Source organism: Suncus etruscus, chromosome 4, assembly GCF_024139225.1.
Source record: "Suncus etruscus isolate mSunEtr1 chromosome 4, mSunEtr1.pri.cur, whole genome shotgun sequence".
Classification (NCBI taxonomy): domain Eukaryota; kingdom Metazoa; phylum Chordata; class Mammalia; order Eulipotyphla; family Soricidae; genus Suncus; species Suncus etruscus.
In genome coordinates this window covers 57,815,061-57,840,889 of record NC_064851.1, presented here as the reverse complement: position 1 = coordinate 57,840,889, position 25,829 = coordinate 57,815,061, and the positions used below count along the sequence as shown (strand labels likewise).

Genomic DNA, 25,829 nt, shown 5'->3' with positions numbered 1-25,829 from the left:
AACCAACTCAACTTTGTCCTATAATCATAACTTTTGACAAGACCATTCAAAGCATGCCAAGGAGGAATGTGGCCTGCATAGGAGAAGGCTCGGGCCCTCAGGTTGATTGGTTGTGAGGGTTTATTATCGGGATAGAGGGCCAAGGGGGATTCTATGGCTTGTGACCTTTCATGAGAGGAGAAGGAGATGACAAGACAGAGAGAAGACATATAAAAGGAATCCATTTTTCGAAAATTTTACCCTCAGAGCCTATGTGGGCCCACAGGGAAATGTCTCATGCTTTTCTTTACAGTCACCTGTACAAGAAGTGTCTCGATGTGACCAAGATCCTCACAGGAAAGCCTCAACCCCTCCTAAGAGTGGACAGCCATGATTTCACCATGAGGCCTGCCTTTGGAGGTAGGATAGTGTCCTTGTCTGGGCCGGGCCCGTCTCCCAGGGGTCTCTAGCCCAGCTCTGCTACAGGGTTCTGCCCATGCCCCTGGAGAGAGCTGGAGGTGTTGAGTGGGGAGTGAAGGAGCTGTTTCCCTTCAGAAAGATCACTGACCCGTGCTTCCACACTACCTAAACACCGCCAAGCTCTGGACACAGGTGACACCTTGATTCTACTGCAAGCACAGCAGTCACAAAGCTGCCTCTGCAGGACTTGTGTGTATGGTAGATTTATGGGCTCTCCCCTCTCTTTACTGCTCCTGGAGCAGAAGAGTCTTTGGAGTGTGTGGGAGTGGAAGTCACCAGAGGAGGAGGAGATGGTCATGTTAACATTCTTGACACAAGCTGCACACATTGCCATAGTTCCCCACAGCCAGCCCCTTTGCTCTCTCAATCTCAGAATTCTCCCTGCTCTTTCAGGGTTGGGAGACACTGAGGCTTCAGCTGAAGTTGTGATGGTGGCTTGGTTTCTACCCATCCCACAGTCTCGGAGTTTGTACAGGGAGCCACTCCTGGCAGCAACAACCTTGGTCCAGCTGTTCTCATCTTATTACTCAGCAGCTCCTCTCTGCTCCCACATGGCATCAGATTTTCCAGAATATCTCTAGTTCCAGCTCTCTCTGCTATGCTGTCTGTCTATCTGCCCTTTATCTATCGTTCTCCTTCCTGTCCTCTCTGAACTCTCTTGGCTCATCTCCTTTGCAGGGGTAGTCGCTTTCCTTAGCTAACTGCGTGTTGCCAGTTTTCACTCAGGTTCTTGCTCCCTCTAGCTTAGTCACTCATGCTGCCCTACAGTCTTAGATAACTTTCTCTTTCCTTCTATCACTCACTCTCTCTCTTACTCTCATTTTTGGGTTATACCTGGTGATGCTCAGGGCTTTCTCCTTACTCTGTGCTCAGTGGACCATGATTAGCTGGGTTTTCCACATACAAGGCAAATGCCCTACCACTGTAACTCTCACTTCAACCTGAGAATTCTCTTTTGTAGAGAAGCAGGACCAAATTGGCACTATATGGCTGAAGCAATAGCACAGTGGGTAGTGCATTTACATTGCAAATGGCTGACCTAGGTTCAATCCATGGCATCCCATATGGTCCCCTGAATCTGTCAGGAGCTACAAGTAACCCCTGAACACACCTGGGTGTGGCCCAACCCAACCCCCTCCAATAAAAGCTGGTACTGTGCCACACCACTTTTCCTGCAAATGCTCACTCATGAGTTCAAGTGCTTGAGGTCCTGCTGCTTTGCCTGAATCTTTTTCTAAGGTCCCTGTCCTCAAGGCTCCACTATTTTGTCCTAATTTATTCCCATTCTAGTCTCCCAAATGTGCCACAAGGCACATAGTATCTTTCAGGCCAAACGCATAAATGTGCTTGGTGTGGAAAAAGGTCGCTAAGACTCATAGTCTTGCAGATAGATACAGTCCACAAAGTAGTTGTTGTCTGTCCCCTGCAGCCACTGGAGAAAGACCACAGAAGAGGGGAAGGCAGAGCTAGCTCTCTGCTCCAACCAGGAGAGTATTGGGGGAGGGAGAAGAAAACAGGGAATGCGTGAGATGTAGGCCTCAGTCTCACTTGTGGGGAAACTGAGGTCAGAAACTTTTCAACCCTCACTCTGTTGAGCTGGCAGCTCTTCCCTTGTTCTCTGTTCACTGTCCCCGTGTTAGTGTGAAAATCTTTTACAGCTTGGTGGATTCTTGTTCTTGAAGTAGCAATAATAAATTTAAAAATCACTTTGGCTGGCTGTCTATGGCTGCTTTTCTCTCTCGAAGTTCAGAGGCACATAAGGAGAGAAACCAGACCACTGCTGGCCCAAGGAGGCTTCTCAAACCCACACAAGACCAATGGGCTATAATTATGGCCCAGCTTGGGTAGGTCCAATGAGTGCTGCAGGGCTTTGGCTTGTCTTCCAAGTTGAGCTGGGCCATGATGGTTCAAAGATCCTGCTAGCAGACAGCTTTGGGGTGTGTGTGGGGGGGGGGGGAGGGGAGGAGGGCAGAGTCTGCACCCTGCAGGGCTCCTGCAGCATTACTTGGGAAAACATGCTCCCCTGCAAAAAAGGAAAAGAAATAAAAGCCCAAGTTTATTCACTTTTCAGCCTTGGGAATTGGGAGTGGGGGTGGAGTAAGGCAATGTGGAGGATTTTGAAAGGCCATTTGACAAGCTCATTGCACACTAGACATCTAAAAGGCTTTTTGTTGTTGTTGTTGTTGTTGTTGTTGTTATTGTTGTTGGCCATGGCATGTCTAACACAGCCCAGAAGTCAGGGGTGATACAGGCAAGTCCCATTTGGAGAAGAGCCTCAATAGATGATCAGAGCTAATAAAACAACTGGGTCTGAAGCTATAGCACAGCAGGTAGAACATTTGCCTTGTGTGCAAGAGACCTGGGTTCTGATTCCCAGCATTCACATGGTCCCCTGAGCCTGCCATAGTGATTCCTGTGTGCACAGTCAGGAGTAACCCTGAAAGCTGCTGGGTGTGCCCCCCTTAGCAAAAACCAGACAACCAATTAGAAAGCCATAGATCAACAAAAACATTAACTTCATGCCAGGGTCTCATGATGACCACAAGGAGTACAGATGACCTTCGGGCAAGGCTCAGACCTTCCAGAGCCCACCTGCTGATCAGAGCTTGTCTGCTGATTGGAGCCAGTGTGCTCTGGGTTGTGGGGATTAAAGGAGATAATGTCTTCATGTCCTGGCACATGGTTTCTCATCCCCCTAGAAAACCCAGCTGTCAGCCCATCTCTAGAGAGATTGTTAAGAGATTAGAATATGAAGTTATTCCAGCAGCCTTTGCATTTTAAAGAACTTTAAAGGCCCCCACTCAATTCCCTGAACCTCAGCACCTTTGGAGCAAGAACCAGTAAACAGTGGCTGCATTCAGTAGATGACAGGCCAGCTCAGACCAGGAAAGAGGCTGCAATATTCCTTGGTGTCTGTTCCTTGAAGTGTTCACCCTGACTCATCCTGCCAAGGATTTGCTTACTTATTTTTTTTTTATTTTGTTTATTATTATTTTTTTTTTTGGTTTTTGGGCCACACCCGGTAATGCTCAGGGGTTACTCCTGGCTATGTGCTCAGAAGTTACTCCTGGCTTGGGGGACCATATGGGACACCAGGGGATCGAACCGCGGTCCGTCCAAGGCTAGTGCAGGCAAGGCAGGCACCTTACCTTTAGCGCCACCGCCCGGCCCTTGCTTATTTATTTATCAAGGTGTTGGAGGCACACTCTGCAGTGCTTAGTAGCTACTCCCGATATAGTGCTCAGGAATCAAACTTTTCCAGAATTGAACCTGGGCCTCCTACATGCAAAGTGTTGCTACAGACCTTTGAATGATCTCTGCAGCCCCTCTGCCAATGAAGTTTATTAAAACAAGGCTTTTTCGAGTAGCTCTGTGTTGTGTATGTAAATATTTTAGGGGATTACTATGTTGCTCACCCTAGCCTGATTGGTGATTGTGCCCTACCCTAGGGTGTGACCTGGCATTCTGCCCCCACCCTAGGGTGGTACCTGATTCTGCTTCCACCATTGGTTGGTATCTGATCCCACCAGTGGGTGGTACCTGATTCTGGAGGATAAAAACAAGGGTCTGTTAAAGGAGTTACGTAAGTTTGATGGCTTTAGATTGCCTTGTGTGCTGTTAAGAAATATTATAATGTGTTACAATCTGGGGACTCGAGGGACAAAATAATCGCACATGGATTCTGTTTTATTTTATCTTAACGTTCTTTGGCTGAAAGTTCAAAGTTAAGATATCAGCAAGGGGACTTCTTCTGAGAATTATGTTATGGGTGATTGTCCTTCCACTGTAACTTTACCTTGTCCTCTTTCTTTGCATCTTTTGTTTTCATAATTCAAAATAAAAAAAATTAAAAAAAAAAAACGAAAAACAAGGGTCTGTGGAAGGCTGGGGCTTTTTTGCTGGAACTGAGGCTGAGTCTTTGGACTTCAGTCTTGTCCACTGAATAAAGCTAATATTTCCACGAGCCTGACTGTCTGCGAGCTGTTTACCTGCCGTTTCACCTCAGAACCGTCGGCTAAATAGGGTGGCAGACGCGTGCTCCAAGCTGGAAGAGAAAGGCCTCATCCTCCATCCCTCTATCAGTCAACCTCTTCAGGGACTGACTTGCAACAGCTCTGTTTATTTTAAATTTATTATTGTTTTTGTTGTTTTTGATTTGTGGACCATTCCTAAATGCCTAGGACTTACTTTTGCTTTGTGCTTGGAGTCACTCTTGGCAGTACAGGGGATCATATACAGTGCCAGAGATTAAACCTGGATCAGCCAAGTACAAGACAAATGTCTTAATCACTGTATGGTCCCATGTGGTTCCATATGTATCCCAAATATCGCTAGCCCCAAATACGCAACTTTAAAAGAGCTATATTTATTTGCTCTCAGAGGTCCAAGTGAGGGGATCCTAAAACAGGAAGCTCTACTTTGCTTTTCATGTGGGCCATCATGAAAGTTGCAGAAAGAATCAATGAGACAACCAGTGCAGCAATGACAAGCAATCATGCTGACAATGATGACCATTTTCACAGAGAATAAGAACACTTATACTTTTAGGAGCCTCTGAAATGTTTTTGTTTTTTCTCAAATTCAAAGGACAAAAAATTAGGAGTAGGAGAAAACTTCTTGCTATTTCATATTAACTTTCATATTTATGCCAAAGCAGTTGTAACATGCTTTTAAATATTATTTATGAAAGGAGAGGCCCATAAAGTTCAACAATATACACGATTTTGTGGTGGCACTTGTGCTGGCTATTGGTAAGATTCTGGAGCATGTGCTGAAACTTTCTTCCAGAGCCTGATATTGCTGGTAGGAGCCTGTGTCATTGCCTGGCCAATGTCCTCAGTCTGTAAAGAGTCTAGAAGGTTAAGTGACAGTTGTTGTGTATGTAAATATTTTAGGGGATTATTATGTTACTGACCCTAACCTGATTGGTGATTGTGCCCTACCCTAGGGTGTGACCTGGCATTCTGCCCCCACCCTAGGGTAGGACCTGATTCTGCTTCCACCATTGGGTGGTATCTGATCCCACCATTGGGTGGTACCTGATTCTGGGGGATAAAAACAAGGGTCTGTGGAAGGCGAGGGGCTTTTGGCAGGAACTGATGCTGAGGTTTTGGACTTCAGTCTTTTCCATCGAATAAAGCTAATATTTCCACAAGCCTGACTGTCTGCGAGCTGTTTACCTGCCTTTTCACCTCAGAACCATCGGCTAGACAGGGTGGCAGAAGCGTGCTCCGAGCTGGAGGGGAAAGACCTCATCCTCCATCCCTCCATCAGTCAACCTCTTCAGGGGCTGACTTGCAACAACAGTGATAGTACATATAGGATGCCAGAGTTTGAATTCATGTCAACTATGTGCAAGACAAGCACTCTACCCATTGATATATCACTCCAGACCAATATTCACTGTTTTTGTTTGTTTGTTTTATTGTGGTCACACCCTGTGGCGTTCAGGGATTACTTCTGGCTTTGCGCTCAGAAATGGCTCCTGGCAGGCATGGGGGACCATATGGGATGCTGGGACTCAAACCATCGTCCATCCTGGATTGGCACTGTGCTATCTCTCTGGCCCCCAATATTCACTCATTTTGAGAGTTTTTTCACATCTGAAAGTTTCTATCTGTTGAGGTATCATTTAAATACAAATGCTTTTCTGGATAGACGCTGGGTGGCTCCCCAGGTAGTGCTCAGTGCCTACTCCTGGATCTGTGGTGAGGGATCACTCCTAACATTATCAGGAAATCAAACAAGGTGCTGGAGATTGAGCCAGGGCCCCTTGTATGCAAAAAAATAGAAAAAGAAAGAAAGAAAGAAAGAAGAAGAAAGAAAGAAGAAAAAAGAAAGAAAGAAAGAAGAAAGAAAGAAAGAAGAAAGAAAGAAAAGAAGAGAAAGAAAGAAAGAAAAAAGAAAGAAAGAAAGAAAGAAAGAAAGAAAGAAAAAAGAAAGAAAGAGAAAGAAAGAAAGAAGAAGAAAGAAAGAAAGAAAGAAGAAAGAAAGAAAGAAAAAGAAAGAAAGAAAGAAGAAAAAGAAAGAAAGAAAGAAAGAAAGAAAGAAGAAGAAGAAGAAGAAAGAAAGAAAGAAAGAAAGAAAGAAAGAAGAAGAAAGAAGAAAAAAGAAAGAAAGAAAGAAGGAAAGAAAGAAAGAAAGAAGAAAGAAAAAGAAAAAAGAAAGAAGAAAGAAAAGAAAGAAAAGAAAGAAAGAAAGAAAGAAAGAAAAGAATGAAAAAAGAAAGAAAGAAAGAAAGAAAGAAAGAAAAAGAAAAAGAAAGCTTCACTTGCTGAGGTATCACTCAGGTCCAACATACTGGGTTTTGTTTTTTATTTTAATTAAGAAATAGATCAATCAGGGCTGCAGCAGTATGGTGTTTGCCTAGCAACGTGGCTGACCCAGGATGGACCGCGGTTTTAACACGATCCCCTGGCATCTCATATGGCCCCCCAAGCCAAAAGCGATTTCTGAGCACATACCCCTGAGCGTCACCGGGTGTGGCCCCAAAACAAAACAAAACAACAACAAAAAGAAGGTAAATCTTTAATGTGGATTTCCAGGACTGTGTGAGGAGGAATTATGACAGAAGCTATCGGTTTTCAATAAAGGCATTGGCTAAGTATGTATTTGCCTGTGCTACCTTGATTTTTCGTTTGTTTGTTTGTTTTTGGGTCATACCGGCAGCACTCAAGGGTTACTCCTGGCTCTATGCTCAGATATCGCTCCTGGCAGGCTCGGGGGACCATATGGGATGCCGGGATTCGAACCACCGTCCTTCTGCATACAAGGCAAACGCCCTACTTCCATGCTATTTCTCCGGCCTGCAATGTGTTCTACACTTTCTAAATCCTGCCAAGAATTTCTATTCACTTCACCAGAGTCATTTTCTAATGGAAAAATTCACACCTGTGTCAAAGGGCCCCCCAGAAAGGCCTGATCCATTAAACTTTCTATAGGGAAGAGCTTAGACTTTTTTCACTCATGGCTCCCTTTGGCCCAGCAAATACAACATGGGTGAGAACTGCCGAAAGCATCTCAGATTCATTCTACAGTTAATTTTAAATTAATCAGTAGTTGTTGAGATTTCAGAAACCCTTTCTGTTCCAAATATTTTAGTATCCCGATATTCATTTAAGTGCCTTGATATGGGAGGGTCATGCCCCATGGTTTAAGTAACTCAGAGTCAGACAGCTCAATCATTTGGAAGAATCCCCTTTCTTTCTCCTCCCCCCTACCCCCCCCCAAAAAAAAAAAACAGATTGGTGAGGGCATCACACAGAGAATTCAGGAAAGCATGGGAATTGGGCTGTGGGCAGCAGGACAGGTCAAGCAAAGGTCAGCTCCACAGTCATGGAGCTCCATGACTAATCCTACACAGACAATAGAGGACAGAGCTATTGGCTCTTTTCCCAGATTGTGGTATGAGTCCTGATAGCTGCCCATCACATCCTATGCTGACAATCATTCCAGAACCCTGATGCCACCTGTACATACTTTATTGCATTTCTCTTGAAAGGAGCAGACAACGCTGAGTCTGAGAACAAACACAAAGAAACAGACACAAAGTAAAGAGATATCTCTTATCTAGACAATGTCCTTCACCAAACCCAGCTCCTGCTCAGACACTGAACACATTATCTGAAAACCAGGCCAGTGGAATGTGGTTCCAAAGTGGGTGATGGTGCCATTGTTTCACCTCCTTCTCTCCTAAGATAGAAGGTCAATCTGTACTTTGGAGAAAGGGAGCAAGGGGGAATAGAATAAGGGGTCCAGTAAGCACAGGGACTATGAGGGGATTGCAAGCTTGGACTGTTTTAATATTGCTGATGAGTGAGGCCCAGTGGGCTAGGATAATGAGCAAACCACTTCTCCCTCAGCAGTGTGAGAGCTCATAGCCCAGGCCAGGGCCTATGACCTGGGAGAGGCCCTCACAGTCCTATGCTTACCCTAAGACAGGGAACTTGCCACTTAAGTACTTGAGAAACAAGGATTGATTAGAGGAAGAAAGATTATTTGTTCACTAGCAACCAGAGAAGAGGGAAGATTCATGTTCTCCCCAAACCATTTTTCTCTCAGGTTAATACAGGACTGTCTGAGAAAGCAGGTGAAAGAAATGTCTGGTTATGGTGAGAGGAGAGAGGCCTGATCTGTCTCAAGCTATCCGGGCTGGTGTTTGTGGTGAATGGTCCCTGTAGGTGTGTGTATTCCTGCTCCAAGGTCTGTGTGACAACCTTTGAAACATCCCTCCAGGAGGCCTGTGCTGACTCTTCTCTGAAGAGAGATGAGATCAGGGATATGGTAAACCCAGGAGTTTTCTGATGTTCTCAGAGAATTGTGCTTCCTCCCCTCCCCTTTGATATTTGTTGAACATCAAACACACAAAATGTGAGAATGTGTCTAAGGATTGAGGGACAGGGCAGAGACAAGGGGAGCAGAGGGGAGAGGTAACTGTGAGGATCAAGATGGAGTCTCTTATGCTAGGTCACATGCAGAGCCTTCCTTGTGTTTACAAGCTCCTCAGGAGAGAATGGTGGCCCCTCAGTACTGAGGGGAATGTTTGTGCCTCACAAGAAACATTCCTCTCACTGTACCCTCAAAGTGCTTCTGAGTGCTGGCAGAAGAGAGGATGGCTGTGGGAATGGAGGCTTCCCAGGGGCCCCAGCCTGAGTCATCAGTTGAGGAACACAGAGAAAGAAAAGATCAATTTATGAGGAGGGGAATGAAAATAAGAATAGAAAATTAAAAAATAGAAAATAAAGTATCGTACTTATTTGCTTTCCATGTTGAAAATACAGTAAATATTTACTAAACTATGACTAGGAGTAAGGGAAAAGCCTCTATTCTGTTAGGATCAGAAGAAAACAAAATAGCTCTTTTGTGGCATTAACCACAAGATTATATGGAGTACTTGGGAAGTCAATGAATCTACCCAATGCTTTGGGCTACTTCCTAGAAGATTCCTGCTCCACATTTCGCTGGAATCAAGAATAGAATCTTATCATTCCTCTCGCATGTCAGGATCTTTGGTCCTTCTTTCCACGTGCCACCCAAATCTTAGTGTCTTCTGAAGCTTTTTTTATTCTCCCACCAAATCGGGTCCCCCTAAGATGCTCTGAATCAAATCACTGTGGGTTTCTTGTGTTCCTGCACACCCTGAACAAAGCTTGGGTCTCAGACCTCAGGGAACTGCTCTCACCACTTGTGTCCATTTCTCACAAGGTCCAACACTGTCTCTCAGAGACATTTTCTCTATAGTTTAATGGCATTTGCTCTACAGATATGATTTTTGACTTCCCCATTCTAGATAAACTTTCTGTTTTGTATTTTAATCAGGGATACCCTTAACAGGTCTCAGATGGTCAATTTGGGCCAGATAATTCAGTGTGATGCTTAGATCCCCCAGGGCCCTACCAGCAGTGCTAAGAGGACATGAGAGCAAGGGACAAAACGCAGAGCTTTGCACATTGGTAGTCATATGCACTACTACTTGAGCTAGCTCCAGTACCTCGACATTTTGTCTTTCTGTTTGTTTGGGGGCCACACCTAGTGGTGCTCAGAGCTTATTCCTGACTCTGAACACAGAATCACTCTAGTGGGGTACAAGGCAACATATGGAATATCCAGGCTTACACTTCTATTGGCTGCATGCCAGATAATTATCCTACTATATGTACTGTTTCTCTGGCCCCTCTAAATGTTTTTACTTTTAAAAATATAATTTACATTATTTAAAGATCATATTCATAGTTGACATAGTTTATCATAATACATTTGTTTCTAGGTAATTGGGGGAAATTATTTTTAAAAGAATAAAAAGAAAAAAGAGAAAGAAAAAAGTACAACAACAAGAAAATTTATTAAAATTATTGTATCTTGGGGCCGGGCGGTGGCGCTAAAGGTAAGGTGCCTGCCTTGCCTGCGCTATCCTTGGATGGACCGTGGTTCGATCCCCCGGTGTCCCATATGGTCCCCCAAGCCAGGAGCAACTTCTGAGCACATAGCCAGGAGTAACCCCTGAACATTACCGGGTGTGGCCCAAAAATAAAAAATAAAAAAAAAATTATTGTATCTTGCAACAAGACCATTTAGTCATTGGCAGAAGGTTTAGTAAGCTCTAATGTTAGTTGATCTGCTACTTTTTGGGGGGGGAGGGCCACACCTGGCTGCACTCAGGGGTTACTCCTGGCTATCTGCTCAGAAATCGCTCCTGGCAGGTACAGGGGACCATATGGAATGCTGGGATTCGAACCACCTTTGGTCCTGGTTTGGCTGCTTGCAAGGCAAAAGCCTAACCGCTGTGCTATCTCTCCGGCCCTGTTACTTCTTTTTTACAGAACAGAAGGTGGCTGCAGATACACTTTGGCATCTAAATTGGAATGTTCCTATGGGGATGAATTTTAAAAATTGGAATTGTTGGTGACCATGAATGTAGCCACATGGTCTGTGAATTCCTAGCACTATAACTGATAATAAAATATTTTGTGTTTTTTGTGGGACATGTTTTTAGCTGCTGGGCTTTTGGAAGTACCAGAAGGTGGGGAAGGGTACCAGCACTCACTCCAAAAAACAATCCTGATGATGTCAGTCCAAATGCCAGCATATCTGGAATTTTGGTCACATTAGTGTCTCTGTAGAGAGCTATGCATGAATGGTGAAGTAGGGCCACTGGCAAAGCAGCGATTTATGGGTGATTATGCAGCAGGTGTGGTTTTTGAAGAGTGGAGACTTGGCCTTCCCGTTCCTCCCAAAATTGCTAGCTTTCATCTGCATGGTCAATATACCCATAATTTTTCAGTTTGGTTTACATCTCTTCCAAGAACAGAAAACACTCACCTACACCCCAGAAAGGTGGCCTCAAACTCTGGCCCCAGAGCATACTGGCAGAATAGTCCCCAGACCTCAGGCTTGCTGCAGGAGAAGGGGAATTAACTAATCAAGCTTACTTGCTCCTCTGCAGGCCCAGCAATCCCAGTAGGTGTGGACGTGCAGGTGGAGAGCCTGGACAGCATCTCAGAGGTGGACATGGTAGGTAGAGAGCACTTGCAGCAGCCTCTAGAGGGCTCTCCTGGCAAAGACTCTGAGAGCTTGGGGGCAGGGTTTGCTGGAAGCTGACTGTTCTTGGGTTTGGGTTAAGGGGAGTAGAGCAAGAATTAGTGGGCAGTACACCTCTTTGTGTTCAGGAGCTATTCCTAGATCTATGCTCAGGAGTGACCCCCACTGCTGTTCGGGGAACCATATGGGTGTCATGAATTGAGTAGGGTCAGCTGCCTGCAAGGCAAGTGTCCTACCTGCTCATTTACGGTTCAACTTCAGGTGATGGGTGCTCAGGGAACCCACCATGATGGGTAGGTGGAGCCTATGCTGGCTACATCCACCCATGGATAGGTGGAAGGGAGGTTTTCTGCAAAGTCACAGACGGGGGAGGGGGTGCGGGGGGGGTTGTGACTATAGGGAGGAAAGGGGACAAGAAACAGAACAGAGAGGGAACAGGGTTGGAGAGGTGCTAGATGGGGTCCCAATCAAAGGGGAGGTCACAGACAGCCAGGGGTCAAGTGAGGAGCTAGAGCCAAAGCAAGCACTGGGCAGAACCCACTTGTCCTGAGTCTCTATATCCTTCCTCCTGGATCTGCACCACAATGGATCTTACTATTACATTACAGGTTTTCTTTATTCTTTTGGAAATTAGCATTTCTATTTAAATAAATGCTTGTGGCTATATATGGTTTGGGGTTTATTTGGTATTTTTATTTAATTTTATTTTTATTTTATTTAAGGTTACTTTTCTGCATAAACTATAAAAGAGTGTGAGTCTGTGTTTAGGGAGACAAAACACAATATAGTTTTCTTTATAATAATATCTTTATTTGTGCACCATGGTTACAAACATGTTTGTAGTTGGGTTTCAATCATAAAAAGTACACTCCCCCCCCCCTTCACCAGTACAACCATCCCACCACCAGATTTGACAACAATTGTAGTTTTATTTTGCTGGTCCCTTATTGGGTGTGTATGTGTTTAGAAGTGTGATTTCTTCCTGTTGTACATACCCCTTGATTATTAAGAAATGTTCATCATTGTCCCTTATAACTTTTCTAAGTCTAAAGTTTGTGTTATCTGATATTAATATGGCCACTCCAGCTTTATAAAGGAGTTGTTTCTTGTATTATTGTCCTCTAACTTTGATTTTGAGTTTATGTTTATTTTGACTACTCAGATGTGTTTCTTGTAGGCAGCAAAATGTTGAATTTAGCTTTTTATTCATTTTGCTATTCTGCATCTCTTAACTGGTCATTTAGTCCATTGGCATTGAGAGAGATAATTGTGATGGGATTTAGTGTCATCTTTTTGTAGGAGTTTTTGTGTCTCTTGGTTTGTCTTGTCTTAAATTAGACCTTTCAGTTTGTCTATTAAGGCTGGTTTTGAGTCTGTAAAGTTTCTGAGTTGTTGTTTATCTGTAAAATGATGTATGCTTCCTTCAAACTGAATGTGAGCCTAGTTGGTGAAATATTATAGATGAAGCATTCATTTCATAGAGTCTTGTCACTATATCCTGCCATTGCCTTTGTACCTTAAGGGTTTCTTCTCACAACTCTGCTGCAAATCTTAAGGATGCTCCTTTGAATGTAATTTCCCTTTTTGATCTTGCTGCTTTCAGTATTCTATCCCTATCTGTGGTATTTGGCATTGCTATGAGGATGTGTCTTGGCGTGATTTTCTTCAGATCACTTTTAGCTGGTACTTGTTGGGCATGCAGGATTTGGTTGCATGCATTCTTTAGCTCTGGAAATTTGTCTGCAATGATGTCCTTGACTATTGATTCTTCATGGGGATTTTCTTCCTGGGTTTCTGATACTCCAGTGATTATGTTATTTCTTTTGAGTTTATCAAGACTTCTATTTTTGTCAGTTCACATTCTTTGAGAATTTTTTCCATTGTCTGATTGTTTTAAGGCTCTTGTCCAATATCTTCTATTGTATAAAGTTGTTATGCATCTCATCTTCCAGCTCACTGATTCTGTCTTTAGGTGCTGACTCTGTTGGAGAGGTTTTTCTAATAAAATTTTTATTTGCCTACCAAGTTTTTTAACCATGTTATTTCAGTTTGGAGTTTTTTCATTTTTATTTTCATATATTCTTGATTATTTGTGGTGTATTCAGTTTGTTTCATGCTTTTTTTGAGTTCTATAAGGATCCTCCATTTTTCTTCTTTAAAATTTTTATCTGAGAGTCTAAATAGGTAACTGGCACTTTTTGGGTCATCAGAGCTGCCACCTTCATTCTCTATGCATGTTGGAGAGTTGTGTTGTTTCCCCTTGTCACACTTGTAGTGTGCTCTTTTCTATTTGTTGTGCTGAGGTTCAATGACTAGGAGATATGCACTATTGAGAAGCAGAGCAGCTGGGCTCCACTGGCTCTGCCCTTCATTGGTGAGATCAGATCACCTCCATTGCCATTCCTTTCTGAGTGGGATGGGTGACAGCACCCGCAGTGGTGGGTCCAGATGGTACCCATGTTGAAATTCATATAGCAGGGATTAAGCTCTGCCTTTCATGGGTGGGGTCATCTCACCTCTTTGCCTTCTGGGGGCTCTTCTGGGTGATGTGGGTCTCAGCACTGGCATGCCCCACACTGAATATTATTGCTGGTTGTGGTAAAAAGACCAGACTCTTGTTTTAAAGCAGGGCTCCTGACACTTTCTGCTGTAGACGTCCTGCTTCTCAGCAATTCTCGTGGGTTATAGCACTATATGATAGGAAAGCGGGAGCATGAGTGGCCGAATATAAACTAAAAAATAAATGAAACCACACAGAGAATGTTGGGTCAACACGTTTCTGGCAAAAGTGCGACAAGTTTAATTTTTGAGCAGGGGGATTTATAGGGGTAAAATTAGCCACAGGTGAAGAATAATTGTAATCACAAAGCCTAATACAACAATAACAATACCTAGGCTATGAGTGTGACTAAAAATTCTGAGTTACAAGAGAGAAGGTTACAGCTCAAGGTAACTCTTAGCAAGCTTGCTTTAAATGCAAAATCAGGATTAGGAGAAAATAGGAAATATCTAGAAACTTGGTCTTTCTAGGCTGGACTCTATTGTTTTAGAGGTTAAATGAAGGGAGGTACCAAATCCCCAAGAATGAGCTTCCCTATTTCTAAAGGAAGGTCAAAAGTCAAAATCTGTATTCTGGTTATGCCCTTGATTACCAGAAACTGCAGCTGCAAAGGAATATTTGAAAAGGAGAGAAAATTTGTCTTTCTTTTAGGGCTGACTATATCCAGAAAAAGGGGATCTCAAATAAACTTTGGTGCTGGGATTTTTGAGCTAAATTATTTGATAGAGGTTATTATTTTGCCTGATATATACAAAGGAGAGATAGTCAAATACTGGCTGAAAATGTAATGTCAGGCATCTCATTGGAAATTCCTCAGTCATCCACGCAGGGGAAAAAGGCATCCACAGCGGGCCTTTTGAGGAACCCCATAGGGGTTAAATTATTTCTACCCACTAGGAAAATCTGAGGATACATCTGGTGGGCTGAGCCCCCCTAAAAGCTTAGGCATGACCTGGCAACTTTCCACTGTGACCCCTCCTTCCCTGAGAAATGTTTATGTGATCCCAAATTCTGAAGAGAAACAAAATAGGTGTCCAAGAGGTGTAGTGACAACTGAAAGGAAGGCCAGGTACACCCAGGTTCCATCGCTGACACCAATCATGGTCTCCTAAGTAACACCAGGAAGAATCCTTGAGCAATGTGCTGAGATAAACCCTTGAGCACTGTCTGAAAAGTATACAATAACATTGTAACTTGGTGTTATATCAGTCTATTGATATCAAATTGGCATTAGCATATCAAATTACTACTAATAATAAATAAATCCCATAGACATTCATTTTTAAACAAATTTTTGAAGAGCTAATATCCTCCTTCAGCTATATGATCACAACTTACAATTTAAAAAGTTAAACTTGAAGGCAGCCATTCTATTTGGTGTGAGACATTTTTTAATAGGAGAAGTTTTCAGGCTTAAAATTATAACCAGTAGGCAGCTACCTGCTCTTTATCCACTCATCTCCTCATTTTATCCATTCTGAAACATTAATTGAGCAATACTGTGGTCATTTCTAGCAGTAAATGAGGGACATTGATGGAGGGGATATTAGTACCCAATTCTTCCTTACAGATCTAACTGTTGAAGGGAAAAACCTAAGAGAGAGAGTACAGTGAGTAAGATACTTGCCTTGCATACAGAAGACACTTTCAGACTCTAATATCCCATTGGTCTCTCTAACCCATTAGGAGAGATTCCTGAATGCAGAGTCAGGAGTTAGCTTTAAGCTCTGTGGGGTGTAGTCCCTCTTTCTCCCTGCCCTTAAAAAAAGGGGAAATACTGGGATTGGAAAAATGGCATGAAGGTAAGGTGTTTGCCTTGCATGCAGAAGGTCAGCATCCCATATGGTCCCCAGAGCCTGCCAGGAGCAATTTCTGAGCATAGAACCAGGAGTAACCCCTGAGCGATGCTGTGTGTGACCCAAAAAAACAAAAGAAAAAAAAGGCGGGGGGGGGGGGAACTTGCTTGTCTCTAAAAATGTCCTTGAGCCATATTCCTGAAATTAACCAGGAGACTCAGAAAAGTACCTGCAAAGTGGGAGAGAACATAGCTCATGGTATTGGTGAGTCCTAGTCAGCATTTTGGGTGCATTCTCCATCTGCACAGCCTGAGCAGAGGCTGATGCCTTGTGGGCCCAAACTTCCCAAGGCATAGACAGAAATCTCCTTTACCCTCTCCCAGCAGTACTCCCCTATCTACCAGGGCTGTAAAATTATGGCCCTGATGCCATAAGCAGAACTTAGAGGTGGGTGTGGGTGGCTGGTAGGAGGGGAAACTTTTTAAGTCAGTCCTGTGTCTCAGGACTTCACCATGACCCTGTACTTGCGGCACTACTGGAAGGATGAGCGGCTGGCCTTCCCCAGCTCCAACAACAAGAGCATGACCTTCGATGGGCGGCTAGTGAAGAAGATCTGGGTGCCTGATGTGTTCTTTGTGCACTCCAAGCGTTCCTTCATTCATGATACCACCACAGACAACGTGATGCTACGGGTGTTCCCCGATGGACATGTACTCTACAGTCTCAGGTGACCAGGGCCTTGCTTCTGGGGCACACACTCAGTCCCATTAGTCCTGAAGAGCTAGTGCCATGATTGGATCTATGAGGTTCATGGATAGGTTAGTGGAAACCATGATTGGGTAGGTGGAGTCCACAGCTGGATCAGTGAGCTCTGTGGAACCCATGGTTTAGTTAGTTAGTGGGGACTGTGGCATCTCCAGGTATCAGACTCTGAAGATGAAGTAACCTTTCTCTCACTGTATATCTTAGTTTGGTTAGGCCAGTGTGAGCCACAGAAGATAAAATGAGAGTCTACTTTTTACTGCTAAAAGCTTCTAGTTTCAATTTATTGGGAACAAAGAGTTTTTGTTTGTTTGATTGTTTTTTATTGTTTTTGCTTTTGGGGGGTTGCATTTTTTTTATTTGTTTGGTCATTGTTGTTGTTACTTTTTGGGTCAAACCCTGCTGTTCTCAAGAGTTACTCTTGGCTTTGCACTCAGGAATCATGCCTGATAGTCTCAGAAAACCATATGGGATTCTGGGGAGTAGTTTTTCTGTGTGCAGGGCAAGCATCTTACTTTCTCTCTGGTCCTTTTTATTGTGAACCTCACTCAGCAGTGCATGGCATTGCTCTGGATGATACTCAGGGGATCATGTGGCCCTAGGGAACAAGCCTGTACTCTATCTCTTGAAGTATCTTCCCAGCCCTGTAAAGAAGTTACTTTAGGGGAGGAGGAATAATGGGCCACACCTGATAGTGCTCAAGGAGTTATTTCTGGCTCTGTATTCAGGGATCAACATATGGTACAATTGTTGTGTACAAGTGTCTTGATCCCTATACTATCTTTCCACTCCTGGTAATTAATATTTTTAAAGAATATTTAGCTAGGTGCTGGAAAGATGCTCAGTGGGTAGGGTGTTTTGCTTGTATGTGACTGATATGGGTTTGATGCCTGGCATCTCATAAGGTCCTCTGAGCCAGCTAAGAGTAATTCCTGAGTGCAGAGCCAGGAATAACTCTTGAACATAACTGGATATGATCCCCTCAAAACCAAATAGTCAAAAACCAAACACTTAAGCTATTCTCTTTGTTACAGATTGACCTTCTGGACTTGGAGAACACAACCTTAGTCCACATTCTTTCCTGACCTTCTATGGGAAGATGATGTCAATGGTTTCATCAGAATTAGATGCTAATGGACCTGGTCCTCTTCAAGGCATATCTGAAGAACATTTATCTTGATCACTGAGAGAAATGGTCAGAGAAGGGTGCAAGTGTAGGCTATCAGTTGGCCTGGTCAGTGACTGGGGACCCACTGGGCAGAGCTTTAAGACCCATCTTCTACAGAAGTTTCAGGTTTAAGGGTTCTGTAACTTGGCTGAGTTTTCTAACTTTCAAAGTAGGTACAAGAAGGTCATGGCTCTTGGTGTGTTCCCACATTGCTTTTCCTCTGGACAAGAGGAGAGCCAGAGTGCACAAGCCATAAACTTTTTGGGTTGTTTCAGGAATCACAGTCACGGCTATGTGCAATATGGACTTCAGCCACTTCCCCCTGGATTCCCAGACCTGTTCTTTGGAGCTAGAAAGCTGTAAGTATGAGGAGGACTAACTACCTATGCATCTTAGTCCCTCCAAAGTCAATGTAACCAGGGTGAATATGACCATGACACTGGGTGCGTTATAGTACTCCTGCTGGTATTAAGACCCACTTACTGGGTCCGGGGTAGGTGGCGCAAGATGTAATGGTGCCTGCCTTGCCTGCGCTTAGCCTTGGACGGACGCGGTTCGATCCCCCGGTGTCCCATATGGTCCCCCAAGCCAGGAGCAACTTCTGAGCGCATAGCCAGGAGTAACCCCTGAGCGTTACCGGGTGTGGCCCAAAAACACAAAAAAAAAAAAAAATGACCCACTTACTTCCAGGTTTTCCTGCCCCCTTCACTCTGCAAAGCAGTCATATTAATGAGTTTTTCTCTCCTAAAGATGGCATACACAGATGAAGATCTGATGTTATACTGGAAGAATGGGGACGAATCCCTGAAGACAGATGAGATCTCCCTATCTCAGTTTCTGATTTCAGAAATTTCACACCACATCCCGACTGGCCCTTCTATAGTAGCACCGGTATATGACATGCCACCCATTAACCCAGATATGAAAGAAAATCCTAGAATTTTTTTTACTTTTGGGCCACACCTGGCAATACTCGGGGGTTCTCCTGTGCTCTGTAGTTACTTCTAGGTAGTAGTGGTCAAGAGCCCAAATGGGATGCCAGAGGTTGAATTTAGGTCAGCCACATAGAAGGTCAAGAGCCTTACCCACTGTACTATTACTCTAGACCCTGAGTATGCCTGGCATGAGGGAACCCTAAGAACAGTCCCTAGCTCCACATAGCCCTGAGCAGCATCTCCACTAGAGCAATGCTGGTGGGTGGCCCTGATAAGGGTGGGGTTTAGTGTGGAGGTTTGTTTTGTTTGGGTTTTAGGACCACATCTGGCTGTATTCAGGATAAGTCCCTGTTGAATCTCAGGGGTACTAATCTCCAGGGTCAAAACATGTTGAGCATATAATCCCATTACTATCAGGTTCCCTGGAAACCTTTTTTAATTATTTCTTTTAAAATCAAAATGTAAACAAATTATTGCCACCTAAAATCACCTATAGGTAATTATTCTAATAATTTAGACATCACCATTTCTGATCTTTGTTTTAATCCTAAGATTTATATAAGTTAGGTCATATTTTGTAACAGGAGATGAATTACAGCATGAATACAGTCTTGGAGAACACTACATTTTTGCTATCCCTAGTATCCATTGATTAGATAATAACCTGGAATGGAAAGAAACACTCCTGGTAGTGCTCAGGGTTTACTCCTGATTATGTTCTCGAGGTCACTCCTTTTAATGCTTGGGGAACAGTATGTGGAACTAGTGATTTGAATTGTAGTCAGTCACATACAAGGCAAATGCCTTATCCCAAACTGTCTCTTTGGCTCTACAATGTCGCTCTTTTATAACAAATACTAATCAATGGTTCTCAAGTTACCATAATAAAATAAATTACAAGACCAAAAGGGAAATAACATGCATGAAGTCAGATGGATCCTCAGGAATGGAATACATTGGACTTCAGAATTATATGAATAACTTATTTCTTCTTGAGATGGATGTGGAGACTAAGCTGACCACTTTTACAATACAGGGACAAGAGGCCAGCTTTCCTGGGGCCTGCCTTAACAAAGTAAAAAAATTCCAACTTCTCACACTATAATTTACCCAAGAAACATAGTTATGGTTTGCAAATTCCCAATATTAAACACGCAAAATAACATTTATAGTGCTTATATTTCCCCAATGCTGTGGAGTAGTTATAAAAGTTAGAATAAGATAGTGATGGACTAGTTACTGGTCAGATATGTCTTTCTTTTAAAGGATTGTGGAAAGGCAATGCATCCGTTGAAGCCAACAAATATTTGACTTTTGGCTTTAGAAGGGCTACTAGGAAGGCTCTTTAGATTGGGGCTAATTGGGGCTAACTCCCTTTTTCCTGTGCACCACCACCACCCCAGGCTGGTACAATCGTCTGTACATTAACTTCACGTTGCGGCGCCACATCTTCTTCTTCTTGCTCCAAACTTACTTCCCTGCCACCCTAATGGTCATGTTGTCCTGGGTGTCTTTCTGGATCGACCGCAGAGCTGTGCCCGCCAGAGTCTCACTAGGTAAAAGCATGAGGGGAAGTTTGAAGGGTCAAAGATTTTGTTCAATGAACACCATGCAAAGAAAAAAGTAGAAGCATTATTTGGAACTCTTACTGCAGACAATCACTGTCAAAGCCACAATGTTCCTAATTCATACCCCCAAATACACAACTGAATTCACTACTCACAATTGATCTTTGGCCAAAGCCAAGGGCTTCTCAATCTTTTCCCAACTGTGCCCTCTTTCTGACCTTATTTTCTTTCTGTGGTCCCCCACTCTTATTCTACTGACTGAACCGGGGCCTAATTTCATGCATAATTCTCACCTTACCCCTTAGAATATTTTGGGGGCCCATCACAGCATATATTACCTCTGGTTGTGAGAGACTACTCTCAGATTCACTCTAATAAAACTCTCCAATCCACTCGGGAATTATTTCAGGAAGACAAAGCCCATGTGAATCCCAGCGTTCATGGCATGAGTTTGTTAGCTAGCTTTCTTCAGATAGATGGTATGTTTGGAAGTGGGACCTAGGACAGGATTTTTGGAAGGAAGAGAGCTGTGCTCACTGAGGTTTTTTGTTTTATTGGGTTTTGAAGTTTTGGTTTTGATTTCTGGCTGGAGATAATCAGGGCTTACTCTTGGTTGTGCATGCAGGGCTTACTCTTGGTGGGCTAAGGGACCATATGGGATGCAGGGGATCAAACCTCGGTTGGTTCTCTGCAAGGCATGCACTACCTGCTATACTATCACTCCAGCTAAGGGTGTGGTTTTAAATGTTGGAAGACTCTGAATTCCAGAGTGAGTATTTACAATCCATCACTGTCAATTTGCAAAGTTCAGGTGGGCCCTGAGAATTGTGAGGGCTGAACTGGTATGGAAGAAACAAGAAACAAGAAAGGAAGAAACAAGTGATGGATATCTAAGAATTTACCATTTTTGAGGTCTTCAATGAGAATCAATCCTTAAGATCTGGGAGATTCCATTTAGTCATTCCCAAGCACAAAACTGCCAAATGTGATGTCCCCCAAACCAAGAAGTAAAAGTCTAGAAATAAATAGATGAATGAAAATATAAGAGCAGCAAGCTGGGTGGGGAGAGGACGGCCTTATGCTACAGATCCTCCAGTAGTGGCATTAGGGATTGTTCACTAGATGGAGGAGATGGAGAATATGAAACATGATATATGATGAGAGAAACAGTGGGTTTCTCTCTACTCTGGTGAGTGACTGAACTAAGCCTAAATGACAGGTATCACCACGGTGCTGACCATGTCTACCATCATAACCGGTGTGAATGCCTCCATGCCCCGTGTCTCCTACATCAAGGCTGTGGACATCTATCTGTGGGTCAGTTTTGTATTCGTGTTCCTCTCGGTGCTGGAATATGCGGCCGTCAATTACCTGACCACTGTGCAGGAGCACAAAGAGCGGAAGCTTCGAGACAAGGTATGTTTCCTTTTCTGAGCTACTGGTTGGATGGAAGGATGGGCAGGGAATGGGGACATATATACTAAAAAGGGAAACATGGATCCCAAAGTGGGAGAGCTTTTTTATAAGAGGTCCTAGGGCCATAGTGATAATACAGCAGGTAGGGCATTTGCCTTGCACATGGCAGAACTGGGTTTGATCCCCAGCACCCCACATAATCCCCTGAGCACATCAGGAATAGTTCCTGAGAGCAGAGCCAGGTCCCCTGAGCACCAATGGGTGTTGTTCTAGTTTCTACCACCCAGGATCCCAGAAAGCTGAGTCTTGGCACAAATCTAGGGAATGGCAAATTTGAGTTCATAGTCCAATTGTCACATCTCTGCAGGGTTTCCTTTCCCTCCACAATGAAAAAGATTTAAAGAAGCCCTCACTCTCATCATCATTTTCTCCAGCTTGTAACCCAGTAGGTAGGGTATTTGCCTTGTTCAAAGCCAACCTATGTTCAATCCCAGACTTAAAACACTGATAACGCAGAAATATTATTCCAGAATTCTCTCCTATCTGGACAAAGGACTTGACTATATTGTCTTTACATTCTCATACTTTGTCTGGATGGAGCAGCCATGGACCAAGCGAGCCTGTAGTCTTTCTGGTCCCATGCATCCTGGTTGAGAGTAGCCACTGTACAACAGTCTCAGCTCAGGCCCCTCCCGTTGCAGCTCCAATAAGCCTAACACTCCCCCGCCCTTGTGCTTGCTGCTTAGTTGTCCTGCATGTGCGGAATCCTTCCGTCCAGAACCGTGATGCTGGATGGGAGCTGCAGTGAATCTGAAGCCAACAGCCTGGCAGGGTACCCAAGAGGCTCGATTCTGATGGAGGAAGAAAGGCAAGACAAAATCGTGGTGCATCTGGCCCTGGCCAATGAGTTCAGCTCATCCAGGAAGAAAGGACTGCTGAAGGGACAGATGGGTCTTTGCATCTTCCAGAACACCCACACCATTGACAAGTACTCCAGGCTGATTTTCCCTGCAGCCTATGTCTTTTTTAACTTAATTTATTGGTCAGTATTTTCCTAGGGGCCCTGACTCACCTTCTGGAGATGCACCAACCCTCACCTGATCATCCTGGACCCTAGAAAGCATCACCCTTTCTTAGTGGAACCCAGGTGCTCTAGTTGCCATTGCCCTATTCTCCATCTGGGCTATTTTATGTTCTCCTTCATGCTTCTGTCCTTGTGTGAACAGTGTTACTGACTGTAAGAAAAAATCCAATGCCTCCTGGTATTCTGGGACTCTTCTGAAGACTAGGATTCAGTCAGGAGCAGAAAATGAAGGGAAAGTTTGCAGGTTTTCTAGATAGGGGATGGAAATTTTGGATTTAAAATAGGAGAAAGGAGGGCCGGCGAGGTGGCGCTAGAGGTAAGTTGTCTGCCTTGCAAGCGCTAGCCAAGGAAAGGACCACGGTTCGATCCCCCGGCGTCCCACATGGTCCCCCCAAGCCAGGGGCAATTTCTGAGCGAGTAGCCAGGAGTAACCCCTGAGCATCTAACGGGTGTGGCCCGAAAAACCAATAAATAAATAAATAAATAAATAAATAAATAAATAAATAAATAAATAAATAAATAAAATAAAATAAAATAGGCGAAAGGGACCAGAGAGATAACACAGCTATAGTGCATTTGCTTTGCATTTGGCTGACCCTGGAGAGACCTGGTTCAATACCCAGCATCCCATATGGTCCTCTAGCCTGCCAGGGGCAATTTCTGAGTTCAGACCAGGAGTAACCCTGAGTACTGCTGAGTGTGGCCCAACAACCAATAAATAAATAAATAAAGTTTTAAAAAAATAAAATAAAACAGGTGGAAGAGAAGGAGAAAGAGAAGGAGAAGTAAACAGCCCCAGGCAGAAAAGAATTTGACCTGTGTGGCAGCTGGAGTGATTTCACACTAAGAGATATCATTCCGGGGCTGGAGACAGCATGGAGGTAGGGCATTTGCCTTGCATGCAGAAGGATGGTGGTTCAAATCCGGCATCCCATATGGTCCCCCGAGCCTGTCGGGAGTGATTTCTGAGTGTAGAGCCAGAAGTAACCCCTGAGCGCTGCCGGGTATGACCCCAAAAACAAACAAACAAAAAGAGACATCATTTCTTCACATGGGCATTTAAACATGCTCATACTGCATCAGGTAACCAATGACAAGTAGTTGTCTCTTTTCCCAGAAACTTCTCTAACTCTCTGCCCAGTCTGTTTTACACCCTAGTTTCTGTAGCCCTCAAAGTAGACAGGAAGGGACACCAAGTCATGGATAGATTCCGGATCTACTTCTTGAAGCTTCTAGCTGAGCACAGGGATTAGTAAACCCAGGAGAGCATTGTTATTTGGCTTCCGTACTGACAAAGGGGACATTTCTGAAGGAACAGAAATAAGAGAGGAGTGACATGGACATCTGAGGGGATGATTGGGAGAACCAGGGAGTGGAGTTTGCAATGCAGTGGGAAGAACAACCCCTTTAATGATGATATTGTATTAGAGCCAAACAAAATCCCAACAAGAAAGGGTTAGAAACAGGGTTTAATTGAGGGAGAGGCAAAGCAGGGAGATCTTCTCTCTCTCGCTCCCTCTCCCAGCCAAAGGGGTTGACTGTAAAACTCCTTCCTACTTTGCTTCTCCCTTAGTTAAACCCTGTTTCTAACCCTCTCTTGTCAGAGTTTTGTTTGGCCCTGACAGTGTTGCCCAAACAGGAACCTGAAGTAGTAGGAAATGTCTGACATCGACTAAAATCATGAAGCCGAAAAACCATGAGAACCCAGAACCAAAAGAGGGATCCCCAACGAGTGAGAGAAACATAAAGTATTTGTTCATCCAGGGCAGGACTCTAGCAATATTAGATTAGCAGTTTGTCTCAGGGCATGATTTTTAGTTTTTGTTGTTGATTTGGGGATACACAAAGCAGTGCTGGGTCTTATTCTGGTCTCTGTGCTCAGGGCACCATGTGGTGCCTGGGATAGAGCCTGAGTTGGTCAGAGTCAAGGCACTGTCTCTCCAGCGCCATCTTTTCCAGGAGTAAAATAAGAGGAAAGGGACTGGAAAGAAAGAATAGTGGGGAGGACATTTGCTTTACATGTGGTAGATGCAGGTTCAATTCCCAGGATCTCATACAGTCCTCCTAGCATTACCAGGGCTAAGTCCTGAGTACAGTCTGCAGTGAACATCACCAGGTGTGGGACCCTGCCCCCATAAAAGGGGTCAGCACTGGAGTCTCTCTTGACACAAGCTGGTTAAGTCCATTTCTTCTATCAGACTTTATTCTCAAGAACACATAGCTTGAGGTTTTGTACATAAAACAATATGGAAGTGGGTTTCCAAATAGTCCCTACTCTTGCTCAGTTCTATGTATTGGCCTGCCTAGTCCTTCTGCCTCCCTCATTCCCTTCTTCAATATCCACTTACCTCACAGACATGTTCTGTTTGCCAATGCTTTTATTCCTAGATCTCTCTAGTAATCATTTCCAGACACCATTTCTCTCCCCAACTCACTGGCCTTCTCAAGAACCCCTGCCACAAGCTCTGTCCCCACTCCAGGATCACTGCCTGGGATCACCAGCAGCACCCTGCATTCCCACTCAAGTAACTTCTCCCTAACTTCAACAAGAGAGCAGCACCTCCTTTTACTACAACTCTGGGCACAGTTGGGAAAGCAATCTGACTCCTCAAATAAATTGTAAGTGGTCATGTTTTTAACAAGTTTTGGTGTTTGTTAATGAGCTTAAGAACATCTCTGCTTAGTAAAATTCCAGGGAGTATAGAAGGTACAATTATTAAAAAGGGTTGTCTCTTCTTAGAATGAGATCATTATTACCAGGGGAGAATGTCTACCTCAGATTTCCCTCTCACTCAAGGGTGTTATTCTTTTCATTGCTCGATGTCCATGTCTCCTGCTATTCAGGCTCTAGGTGTTTAGTTCTTTGGCCAAGAGCAAATAAATGTACAACAAAAAAGAGCAGAAGCTGGTCTTAAATCAGACAAATATTGACCTGTGGTCTCAGCTCTACAACTCCTAGGATGCAGAAATTCTTAGTTTCTGAGGATAATTCTAGAAACTCTAAAATTGAAACCTGAAGGCATATGATCCTCTCAGTCCCTCAG

General features: G+C 43.8%; 2 protein-coding genes across 2 annotated transcripts in view; one reads left to right on the top strand and one right to left on the bottom strand.

The window, feature by feature from the left end:
* Positions 1–22,812, top strand: part of LOC126006726 (gamma-aminobutyric acid receptor subunit rho-2-like) — a 28,326-nt gene extending 5,514 nt beyond the window's left edge. The window contains 10 exon segments of the mRNA XM_049772250.1: positions 293–399; positions 11,402–11,469; positions 16,356–16,572; positions 18,058–18,141; positions 18,504–18,625; positions 18,627–18,656; positions 18,658–18,673; positions 20,121–20,273; positions 21,505–21,701; positions 22,448–22,812. Of these exon segments, the coding sequence (XP_049628207.1) occupies positions 293–399; positions 11,402–11,469; positions 16,356–16,572; positions 18,058–18,141; positions 18,504–18,625; positions 18,627–18,656; positions 18,658–18,673; positions 20,121–20,273; positions 21,505–21,701; positions 22,448–22,759 (1,306 nt within the window). The 3' untranslated portion in view covers positions 22,760–22,812.
* Positions 1–25,829, bottom strand: part of PM20D2 (peptidase M20 domain containing 2) — a 189,671-nt gene that overhangs the window by 69,955 nt on the left and 93,887 nt on the right. The window lies entirely within an intron of this gene.